The 12,425-nt window shown below is 44.2% G+C and overlaps 1 protein-coding gene across 2 annotated transcripts in view; it reads left to right on the top strand.

The window, feature by feature from the left end:
- The window catches only part of LOC117738883, a 28,592-nt gene extending 21,628 nt beyond the window's left edge, over window positions 1-6,964 (top strand). For both annotated transcript variants that reach the window (XM_034545027.1, XM_034545026.1), the window contains exons 43-48: window positions 1,842-1,916; window positions 2,321-2,454; window positions 2,560-2,715; window positions 4,381-4,438; window positions 4,516-4,596; window positions 5,128-6,964. In XM_034545027.1, the coding sequence (XP_034400918.1) occupies window positions 1,842-1,916; window positions 2,321-2,454; window positions 2,560-2,715; window positions 4,381-4,438; window positions 4,516-4,596; window positions 5,128-6,515 (1,892 nt within the window). In that variant the 3' untranslated portion in view covers window positions 6,516-6,964. The remainder of the gene's footprint in view (window positions 1-1,841; window positions 1,917-2,320; window positions 2,455-2,559; window positions 2,716-4,380; window positions 4,439-4,515; window positions 4,597-5,127) is intronic.
- Window positions 6,965-12,425: the final 5,461 nt, after the last annotated feature.

Here is a 12,425-nt window from a genome sequence, read left to right as displayed (position 1 = left end):
ATCGTCGGGCGGTGGAAAGAGCACTTTGAGGAACTCCTAAACCCGGCCAACATGTCCCCCGGAGAGGGGGCAGCGCCGGAAGACTTTGGGGTGGTTTCACCCATATCCCTGGCAGAGGTCGCTAAGGTAGTCAAAAAGCTCCTTGGTGGCAAGGCGCCAGGGGTGGATGAGATCCGCCCTGAGATGCTGAAAGCACTGGACATTGTTGGGCTGTCTTGGTTGACACGCCTTTTCAGTGTCGCATGGGGGTCGGGAACAGTGCCCATGGACTGGCAGACCGGGGTGGTGGTTTCCATCTTCAAGAAGGGGGACCGGAGAGTGTGCTCGAACTATCGTGGTATCACACTGCTCAGCCTCCCGGGAAAAGCTTATGCCAGGGTTCTGGAGAGGAGGCTCCGACCGCTTGTCGAATCTCGGATTCAAGACGAACAGTGCGGATTCCGTCCCGGTCGTGGAACAGTGGACCAGCTCTTTACCCTCGCAAGATTACTGGAGGGGTTCTGGGAGTTTGCCCAACCAGTTTACATGTGCTTTGTAGACCTGGAGAAGGCTTTCAACCGGGTCCCTCGGGGGTTTTTGTGGGGGGTGCTGCGGGAGTATGTGGTGCCGGACCCGTTGGCACGGGCCATCCGGTCTCTGTACGCCTGCAGTAGGAGCTGTGTTCGTCTCCTCAGTAGTAAGTCAGACACGTTCCCGGTGGGTGTTGGCCTCCGCCAGGGCTGCCCTTTATCACCGGTCCTGTTCGTGACCTTCATGGACAGGATATCTAGGCGCAGCCAGGGGCGGAGAGGATCCGGTTCGGGAGTCTCGGGATCGCCCATCTGCTGTTTGCGGATGATGTGGTCCTGTTTGAGAGTTAGCACCTCCAAATCTGAGGCTATGGTGCTCTGCCGGAAACCGGCGGATTGCTCCCTCCAGGTGGGGGCAAACTGCCTACCCCAAGCGAAGGAGTTCAAGTATCTCGGGGTCTTGTTCACGAGTGAAGGTAAGGTGGAGCGGGAGATTGATAGGCGGATCGGTGCGGCTGCAGCAGTAAAACAGGCGCTGTACCGGTCCGTCTTGGTGAAGAGGGAGCTGAGCCGGAAGGCAAAGCTCTCCATTTACTGGTCGGTCTACGTTCCAACCCTCACCTATGGTCACGAACTCTGGGTCGTGACCGAAAGAACGAGATCTCGGATACAAGCGGCCGAAATGAGCTTCCTCCGTAGGGTGGCTGGGCTCAGCCTTAGAGATAGGGTAAGGAGCTCCGACATCAGGGGGGAGCTTGGAGTCGAGTCGCTGCTCCTTCGTGTCGAAAGGAGTCAGCTGAGGTGGTTCGGGCATCTAGTCAGGATGCCTCCCATTAGAGGTTTTCCGGGCACGTCCAACTGGTAGGAGGCCCCGGGGAAGACCGAGGACACGCTGGAGGAATTATATCTCCCGGCTGGCTTTGGAACGCCTCGGGATCCCCCAGAATGAGCTGGAAAGTGTTGCGGGTGAGAGGGAAGCCTGGGTCGGCCTGCGGAACCTGCTGCCACCGCGACCCGACCCCGGATAAGCGGGTGATAATGGATGGATGGATGATTGTTCATGGATGTCCGAATTGAGTGTGCATTGATGGTTGAATATAAATTATATTCGGCCATTGTATAGTTTAGATTAGATATTTTGTAGTAAATGTTTTAATCTTAATAGCATTTAATTGGAATGAAGTTGCTTCAAGGAAAGAAAAAACACTGTTAAACTACTTTTTGCACGTTGCTGTATCTAAGCTTGTAGGGCTTGCTTTGTTTAATGACGAGTAACTGGTAGCTATGCTCACTGCACTTACACAAGCCATATCTGTTTTTGTATGGTCACAGGGGAAAGCACTGAGGTCTGCAGTCATTTGTCCATCTACTTGAAGGTGTTGGGACCGGACCGTGAACCGATCATAGGTGGGTGTGTCCATCCTGCGGTGCTCTGCTGTTGAGTCTTTTGAAGCTGAAATGACAAATGCCGTAAAACAGAACTTATCTATGAAATGATTTGTTCTTGAAAGAAGAGGCAGAGTCGCAAAGAGTCTGTAGAACAGTCAGATAGAGAGGGAACAAATGGTGGGTGGACTTGTCTGTCTTCCCTTAGTGTAACATTCTCCCTTTGATTGTTATTCAACAGGAAAGAGGATAAGCATGCAGTTGGGCAGCTGCTGCATGAACCACTATTTACTTGTATAAGAATATAAAATACTCTTAAGAATATAATGTTTCGCATTACAATCTTTACACAGCAAACCCTTTTCACTCCCATTATTTCATTTCACAAAATCATTCAATATGTTAAAGACGGCTGTCGTCACCAGGTATGGACTTTGTGTGGGAGTGTCGAGGGCCATCCTTGAAGCCCTTCTTCCTGTGTGAGAGCTGCAAGGTGATGATTTCCCTCAATGACATCTGTCAACACATGGTCAGCAACGATCACCAGATCAACTTCATTGTGAGTGTTTTCTCAATGCATTAAGTACCTTTTTATAAAACTTTATTTTTATTGTATTGACAAATCATTACCGCATGTTATGTCATAATGATGCATGTGTTTCAGTTGGGTCAGAAAAGTCAATTTATGTACTTCTGGCCGGAAAGTTATCTCCTCCAAACCCCTGATGTGTACCTGGAGAAATGGATGAAATTGGAACTTCTAAAGGACATCGCCCAGTGTCTGTCGGAACAGGAGCGCTACGTCAAGACGGATGCTCAGGTAAAGTGTTAAGCATGTATCACCTTGATCTTACTGTGGCTCGGTAGTGAGCAGGGTTGTCCTTCAATCAGAGGGTCGGCGGTTCGATTCCCAGTGCCACAAGCCCATGTCGATGTGTCCTTGGGCAAGACACTTCACCCCAAATTGCACCGTGTGTGAGTGAGACTCCTCATGGGCAGGTGGAACCTTAGCTCCTCCCATCAGTGTATGAATGGGTGTGAATGATGACATAAAGTGTGAAAGTGATTGAGCGCTCTACAAGTACGGGTCCATATCAAGCATGTTTTGTCCGGGAAGTAATTTGGACAAGATATGTTTTTAAACATATGTTGTGCTTTTGTTAATCACTGAAATAGATTTTTATATTTATGGTGGACTTTGTTTAATATTTCACAATTATAGACAACCCATTCCTCCCTACTCTAGCCTTTCCCAGTGGGTATTCTTGTGGCCGCTGTTGCAAAGACAAATCAATAGCTTTCCTTTTTTTTTTAAAGAACATAACACAAGCAAAAAAAATGTGACTTAACATATTCAGACCATCTGGGAATAAGTAAGAAATAGTCAAATATAATATTTTGTAAGTCATTCCTAATGCAGTTATCGTAGTCCACGTCTCTTCTGCCAACACCAAAATATCTCCCTTTCCTCTTGCAGCATAAACGGTGTAGAGTTGTAATAGATTTTATATTTACTTGCACATGCATATAAAGAATGAATTTAACAACAGCCACTCTCCCTGGATGCAACGGACACAACCACTAAGCGTTATGTAATGGTAAAATATAGCATCGCTTATGTTACAAAAGGTAGAGCAGAAGTTGCATAGAGAACTGCTTGTGTTTAATGTGCTGATGTAAGTGACTTGTAGGGTCACAGGGCAAAAGAAGACAATGGGCATCTGTCTTAAGCTAACATAGATGAGAACAGATCGCAATGTGCATGAGAGAGCTGTTTTGAATTGATTGCATTGTGTTTGAGAGATGTGCTTACTTTACAGAATCTGGTTGACACTGTCTGGCCCTACATTGTGTCTCATGATTTCTACTTGTTTCTTTAAACGGGGTGTAACTTTCAGGTCTGTAAAAATGGGAATGAGACTTTCAAATATTTAAGCTTATGTCACAGTCTGGGGTAGCTGTTGCATACTTTTCCCTTGCAAGAAATAAATGGACAAAGACGACTTTAATTCAGAGACTTTATTCCTCCTTTCCCGATTGACAGAGAAAATCTTTCATCACAACTTCATCACAGTTATGCAAATAAATGCACTTTTACAACAAAGCTAGTGCTATTTACTTTAATTAGAAAAGAGTTGTCATCACTGCACAGGACACGCTGCTTTTTGTCTTCTGTAATTACTTTGTGTGTGCCCCCGTCCACCCTGTGGATAGTAACGGCAAAGAACTTCCACTGATGCTGTTTGTTAACTCCGGAGAGACACTGATCCTCTTCCCGTTTCCGTTGCTCAAGGGTTGATGAACTTTCTTTGTGCAGGAAATCAAGCCTTCATTTTCCAGGTAGATCATACCGGGTGGCAGACAGAACTGTATAGTGAAAGCCATTTACTACATCATAATAAGTTAAAGCAAAAAAACGTGTTCATAGTGGAAATGCACATCCATTAAGCTAATTGTTGCTATGTTTGTCTCTTCACTCTCAAAGCGTATACTGCTGGGACCGGAGCTGTATGAACGTGTTCGGACTGCTCCTTTCAGTAAAGGTAACAGTAAGCAAAGTCTACAGAGTGTATGATGCAGCGGGGTATTTGGTATCAACTCTGCACTTTACATTTTGCAGCTTTAGAAATAGTTAAAAACATCAAGAAGGAGCAGAAACTGAGCATCTCCTGTCAACCCAGCTGTACTCTACAACGAAAGGGTGAGTCCCATTAGCCCAGATACACAATTTCATGTTCTTACCGGAGAAGTGACAACGGTATGATTTATCATATTGTTCACAACAGTGTTGGATACATTTATTTTGGCGTATTACTTTTACTTTTTTTGGAATCAATATTAGTTACTTGGTGTATTACCATATTTTATTTCTGCCTCCTTTCTATTTCTTTCATTCTTACTATTTAACTTTAATGTGTTACTCAGTAACGCATCACTGCCCAACACTAGTTCACAAAGTGCACTGTGTAGAATTGTCTTACTGGCACAACCAGTTAACCAGTCGTGCAGAATATCTGTAGGTTTGTCCTGGTAATTCAGCTTTTTATGAATTTCAAAATGTGTATTCATGTGATCTGGTGCTTTTAAATGTTGTATTTACAACATTATATTTCTTAAGTTAAATATACACTTTAAAGTGTAACTTAACATATGTGCACTGTATCAACTGTGTATACATGTCTTTGAAACTACTCTCTGTTCTCCGGTGCTTCCACTTGTTTTGGTCATCAAGAGCAACCAGATCCCAGATCCTCCGTCTCTCCGCACCAGAGGCCGATCCCAGAGTTGCCAGTGAAGCAGGCAGGAGTGCGCTCAGAATCCACATCTTTCTCCGGTAGTCCTCAAACCCTGTCGGTGTCTTCCAGCGAGCAACATCTTCCAACCAGGAAAAGACCAGCTGTTGAATCTATTGAAACATTGATGAGATATTGCACCAATCACCCCAACGATCCCACACCAGCCAAACGCAAACCCACATACAATGAGCCGCAGCCCATCATTCAGCCAAGCCACGAATCGGTCTCTGAGTCCACTTCTGTTAACCCTGCTGCAACCTTCGCCCCCCTAACTCCTCAGGAGAAAAACACTGAACTTGGATCTGATGAACAAGACATACTTGCTGTGGACTGCGCAAAGGTTGCTCGCCTAATTGCTCTAGTGAGGGAGAGGAAGTCTGCGCTAAATGCATTCCGTTGCATGTCCGCTCCGGGTAATGGTGAGACTGCGACCTCCTGCGCTAACAATTCATCCAAAAGTGGGGTGCAAGGAAGATGTGGTTCTAAGTCTGTGCAGACTACATCTAAAAATCCAGCCCCCGCTTACGCATTGGAGAAGTTCAACTCCTCTCTTGATGGCTCTACTTCAGCAAGAGACGACCTTTTGTTCTGGCCGACTGGAGCCAAAGCAGTCTGTACCATGTTACCTTATGCCAGCGCTGCTGACCCAAGTGACCCACAACACCAGAGACATGTCAACGCTCAGACCACCTTTGGAAACACTAGCCAGTCCAACCCTAGTCCCATTAACTGTGCAGTCATCAACAGTAACGTAGGTCACATACCACAGCCACAAGATTACTCGGAGAACCACAGAACTGGGGCTCATCAGTTGCCCATTAACTCCATCGTAACTGTCAGGTCAAACCAACCTAAACAGCAGTTTATAGGTGGCAATAATGAAGAGGACCTCACTGAGCTGAACAGGGGCAGTCTGGTCACTCACAGTTTATCCTCTGTTGCAGAAATATGCTCCACTGACGTTTTAGGAGGATATGGTCAGTACAACCAAATGGTTTATGTCACCAATCGACAGTCAGGTTATTTTTCTACTGACGCTGTTGGAAGTTACACAACACCAGGCAACCCTCCTGTACAAACTGGGAGTTCATTTCAATGTGAAGGGTACCCTACAGGGGGGCTCTACTTCCCAAACCAGATTCACCCAGACCAGGAAACAACCCACCAAAGTCTACAATCCTTTAAAGGAAACAGTTTAGAAACTCAACCGCCCACAGAATGGGTGAGGATGGGAATGCAGCAGCAGCAACTTTTACTGCAGCAGCAGCACCAGCACCAGCAACTTTTACTGCAGCAGCAGCAACAATGGCAACATTACCAATGAGGCTGCCTACGTAGGCGCCATGTCATTCACATCCTCCTGCCGCCAACACTTAAGTCATATCCCAGACATCTGCAAACTCCTTTTATGCCTCTGGCGAAGAGTTTTTAAACTGTAGCTCCCTCTATGGTCAACAGCCCTCACATGTCAATAACAAGACCACGTTTTTACTGTTGTACACCTGTTAAATACTGCTTTGTATCTAGTATACATGATTAAGTATAGATGTGTGTGTGTGTGTGTACTTAATTTTAATTGAAGTTAATCTGATATTCCGTTGGAATTACAAGTTCAGGATATTAAAACTATTTCTTGCTTTACATATGAAGGATTATTTTTCTGTACATTTGTTTTTGTACATTTCTAATTTCACATTTTCAGCAGACTGATTTGTTGTTTTTATATTATTGATTTGTTCATTTTAATAAAATTCCTGAAAAATACAGTTATTGAATGTGAAATATATTTGTATATTTTTTTCTTCTTTGACTTAACTTTTTTTTCATACAAAGAAATGACATTTAATGTGTCCCTTATCGAATTCTTGGTGCCATGTACCGAGTACATTAGCCACGAAAGCTCTCCCCATTCAAATTACCAGGGCACAAATGCTCCAGAGCTTTAAAGGGAACGGGAGTTATGAAAGCTATCAATTTCAGCAGAATTGGGTTCTAGACCAGGGCACCAAATTTGACGGACTGAACTTTTCAACTTCATTTTTCGTAACTTCACAGATTTGTCTCAATTCTTACCCCACACAAAATCCCCAAGAGGTCCACTATGCCGAATGCTAGAAACTTCATAGTTCCTCATTTGAATGACACAAATTGGATCCGACACATTTTGACAGAAAAAACCTGTCTTTGCAGTTAGCTTCTTTTAATAAAAGTAAATACTTATCGAAGGTTGGCCGCCTATAATCTCTCCCAAACTGAACGGATTACTCTAAACACTCTACACTCTTGTTCATTCATAATAGATAGATATATACTTTATTAATCCCCAAGGGGAAATGTGTTGTCATAGTAGCGCCCAACACTTTACATACACCAAATGGAATAGACTAAATAAACTAAACACACAAAATAAAATATAAGAACAGGGATGACAGATGTATATACAAAATAAAATATATATACACGCTAGAATACAAATAACTGCAGTGGGTATTAAGTAAATGCCACTCCCCCAGCAGACAATGGTGAAATACAAGACACTGGCCACAACTGACTGGTAGAACATCTCCAGCATCTGGCTGCACACGTTGAAGGATCGAAGCTTCCTCAGGAAAAAGAGTCGACTCATCCCCTTCTTGTAGACGGCGCTGATGTTGGCCTTCCAGTTCAGTCGGCTGTCGATGGAGACACCCAGGTACTTGTACTCCTCCACCATGTCCACGTCCACTCCCAGGACACTCAGAGGTCTAGGAGCTGTCGTCTTCCTCCTGAAGTCGTCCACCATCTCTCTGGTCTTGGCCACGTTCAGAAGCAGGTGATTCTCACCGGCCCACTCCACAAAGTCACTCACCACTGCCCTGTACTCCTCCTCCCGTCCATCCCTAATACACCCGTCCACTGCAGTCATCAGAGTACTTCTGCCGATGGCATGACCCCGTGTTGTACTGGAAGTCAGTGGTGTACAGGGTGAACAAGAAGGGAGACAGTACAGTTCCCTGTGGGGCTCCAACATCACTGACCACCATTTCAGACAGCACACGGCCCATTCTGACAAACTGTGGTCTGCCTGTGAGGTAGTCAGTGATCCAGGAGATGGTGGACGAGTCTACTCCCACCACCCGCAGCTTCTCACTCGGTAGCAGTGGTTGGATGGTGTTAAATGCACTGGAGAAGTCAAAGAAAGTGACGCTCACAGAGACACCGGTTCCATCCAGGTGCGACTGAGCTCGTTGCAGCAGGTAGAAGATGGCGTCATCCACTCCCACATGAGGCTGGTAAGCGAATTGCAGAGGGTCCAGCGATGATTTCACGTGCGTTCGGAGGTGGGCCAAGACCAGCCTCTCCAGCACCTTCATCACATGGGATGTGAGGGCAACCGGTCGGTAGTCATTGAGGCCAGATGGAGTCGACTTCTTTGGGACCGGGACCAGGCACAACGTCTTCCACAGCACCGGGACTTCCTCCTGCCTCTGGCTCAGATTGTAGAGGTGCTGCAGGACACCAGACAGCTGGGTGGCACAGGTCTTAAGGACCCTGGGGCTGATGCCATCAGGACCTTCCGCCTTGCGTTGGTGAAGTTTCTTCAGCTGTCTTCTCACCTGGTCAGTCTCACAGAGGGAGGGGGGGGGGGGGAGGGGAGGGGAGGGTGGTGGAAGAGCCCATTGATGTTGAGGGCTGAGTGGTTGAGCAGCTCAACAGGGGGGACAGACAGGGAGGTGTGTTGTGTGGGGGAGACGGATGAGGGCTGTGAAATAAACCTTTTGACGAAACAGTTTAGCTCGTTGGCCTTCTCCAGGGAGCCCCCAGGCTGTCCAATTCTTATCCTAATTCAGGTTGGAGTCCAATCGCCAAAGACTTTGCACTATTCAAATATATACAATTGTAATACATTATTGTTAAACTCTAAACTAGTCTCTCCTGATTGAACACTTGCTGTGTGAGATCTTTGCGATCTATGAAGATGAAGACTTCCCAGATGTACAACTTCCTCACTCCTGTATCGCCCCTTTTATCAGAATCGTCACAGGAAAGCGTGTCATTGTCGAGAGCTTACGTCCCACCATTGGATAGGCCCCTGCCATGGGGTTAAATTCCGTGTCTGAGGGTACACATGGCAGAAAGACATCTAAACATATAACTTGTGTCCCTTATGGTGGACAATTATTTGACCCGCTGTTGAGTCTTTTTAAGGCGAAATTAAGAATATTGAAAACATAACTTTTCTTTTAAATGATGTATTCTTGCAGGAAGAGGCAGTTATACATAGTCACAGAGTGTAGAAGTGCACGCTCCAGAGATAGTCATACAAAGTTATGAGAGTGATCAAGGTTGGGTCCTGGAACATCTGGCTCCAGGCCCTGGCCGTTAAAGGAGATATATGTTCTATCCGAAAGGCAAAGAACATATGCGTTTTTATTTGACAGCAGTGAAGAGGGTGTGCATGCAGGCAGTCAGCTGCTGCATGGACCACAAATGACACAATGCAAGCCTGTGATGGTTTGCACAATGACAAGTTATACAACTTACTTTGAGGAATATAAATACTCATAACATATCTATTACATTATGCAGCGTTATTAGGGTTATTATCTTCATTTAACTCCAATTTCAGAGGCACTGATAGAAGATTTTATGAGTTATTGGAAAGGGAACACATCTCATTGGACTTATTGATTGAAAGGTTTCTTCTTAGTGACATTAAATATATTATTACATTTGCATACATTCATGTGAGCAACATTTATTCTTTCTATAACATATTTTTCACTCATTTTATATTTGTGAGATTTGATCTATATGTATCTATACATTTTGATCTCAAGCTAAATATATCAAAAGTGTGGTTCGTAATTTTTTTACATACTGAAATACTTTTTTAATAATTCCAGCAAGTCAGTACAATTCTTGAATTGTTTTTTAAGGTTTTAACAATTTCCTCCAAATGAAGTCAAGATGTTCATTGAGTATTGGAGGGTCTAATCAATGGATGTAGTATAGACAAGAGACTATAAGATAATACATATATTTAATGTATTCACTGTTCACCTGTGGTCTCAGGTAAGATTATGTGAATGTTCCTTTTCATGTACAAAAACATCTGTTGGTTGAGGATATTTCTAAAACACTGGGCTGCTTCCCCAGTTCCTGGAAGTTGAATATTAGTAATGGTGGCAGTAGAGAAAGGGAGGAGAGCATTTCTGGGGCATGTTCAGTTTCACGGTCAGGTTATTTTGACTATCCTCCTCCTGTGGCATTTGCAGGAGCTTCAATGTCACGCGAGAAGAGGCCGGACCTCTGTGGGAAATGAATGACAACTGATGCAAGGGGAAAATCTTCAACCCAAAAGAGAGGAGACAGACCCCATATGGATGCTATAAATTGTCCTTGTTTTAATTACACCTAATATGTGACTTATCTTCTGAGAGATCATTAATAACATTTATGGTATGAGGGCCTTGCTGAAGGACACCAGGGAGTATATTTCTGCTTCTCTGGAATGCCTCAGAGCACCCACAGAAAGACCATCGAGACCTGATCTCATGGAAGCTAAGGAGGGAGCTGCGTCCAGTGGGGTGAAATCTCCACCACCCCCTCCTGGCATGAAGTGTTTGCCACAGAGTATAAAGGACAAGACCTTTGAGTATTGACTAGAAAGCATAATATGTGTTTGATTTCCTTATTGCAAGAATAAATGACCCGATTATGGATTTTTACACATGGTGTTGAGTAGAATCTTTCCAACACAGGCCTTTATTCAAAACAAAGTCTTGGTTTCCTAATATGTCATGATTACAGAATATTGTTTGCCAATTAGATAAATGCACTAAAATGTTGATCCATGCCCAAACTTCAAGCCTATTTTTAACTTGTGTGTCTTGCTTTTGGTATTTCATATTCTCATATAAGTGAATAGCGTAGACTATTAAAGCTTGCCATGTGTGACTTGTAGTTTCATGCAGCAGATGTCCCACTACATACTGTCGTATATTTCAAGCGACAGTGATGTTGAAGAATGATGATGAAGGAATCTCAAAACTTGAGATAACACAACACAGGGGCCCCTATCCAAACACATATGTTCCAGGCACAGGAATACAGACCCTTCCCTCCAACAGGTCTAAGAGCGGGAGGGGGGGGTGGGACAGACATATGGAACGATGGTTTGGAATCCGAACCTCTAAGCAAGGCCGAATATACCACAATACAAATCCTCTTTTCTGTCTTTGAATAACAATCAAAGGAAAGTGTGACCCTCCTAACAGACACGTCTCCTCACGTAAAGGCGTCTCCTGCGGCCATGTGGTCACTCTGTAAATCCGTTCCTCCCCCACCCAATGTATGTCTCCCCCTAACCATGTGATCACTCTCTATATAGTTGGATGTGACTTTCTTTCTGGAGGTCTCACTTCCAGGATGTAGGCTCATTATTACAGAATGAGCGTGTGAGGAGTCCATTGAGTGTGAATGTTGATGACTGGTGGGGCAAATACAAGTATAAACATCAATTACAGAAGATATAAGAGAATAATTTAAGTCTTACTATTTTACACTTCTCACCTTGACTGAGTGAACTTTGTGGGTGAAGTGCAGAGCAGCAAACAAATGTAATCCATAAAGTTTGAACTAATGTGATGATGTTTTAGGGTACCTTCCCTCGAAATGTATCAGTGCCATTCAGGGAATTGTACACGGTCTTCCGAAACCAATCGTCTCTCTTGTGAGTCACATCAGCCCTGTCCTCCAGGGGACTCCTGGCACATTGTATGTATCCCTGAGCCGCAATCAGAAAACCTGATGTCTGGAATTGTGAGTTGATGGTAATGAAATACCCAAACATAGTTCCTAAGAATGTTCTATTGCTCGTAACCAAGAGCAATCACTTATGCTTACTGGGGAAACACATCTATTCTACAGTACACAAACCAGTTACTACTTTACCATAGACATCCTTGTAGAGTGACTTTACTTCCTGATGTTTGTATGACTCTTGTGTAGTAGTGTTGTTTATGTTATGTTGTTTAATATCTTAATCTCAGTGAAACATCCTGATAAAGATTAAAGACTAAGATTAAGTTTGCGTTCTACTTTCACTGGGTTATTTACAAGTCAAAATACAATTACAGATATGTATGTGCGTATACTGTATGTATGTGTGTGTGTACGTGCGTGCGTGCACGTGTACATTCCGATGTGAGGTCCTGGGACAGGGATGTCGTATGTGTACAGATTGTAAAGC

Source organism: Cyclopterus lumpus, chromosome 11 (genome assembly GCF_009769545.1).
Source record: "Cyclopterus lumpus isolate fCycLum1 chromosome 11, fCycLum1.pri, whole genome shotgun sequence".
Classification (NCBI taxonomy): domain Eukaryota; kingdom Metazoa; phylum Chordata; class Actinopteri; order Perciformes; family Cyclopteridae; genus Cyclopterus; species Cyclopterus lumpus.
This window is presented reverse-complemented; position numbering and strand designations above follow the sequence as displayed.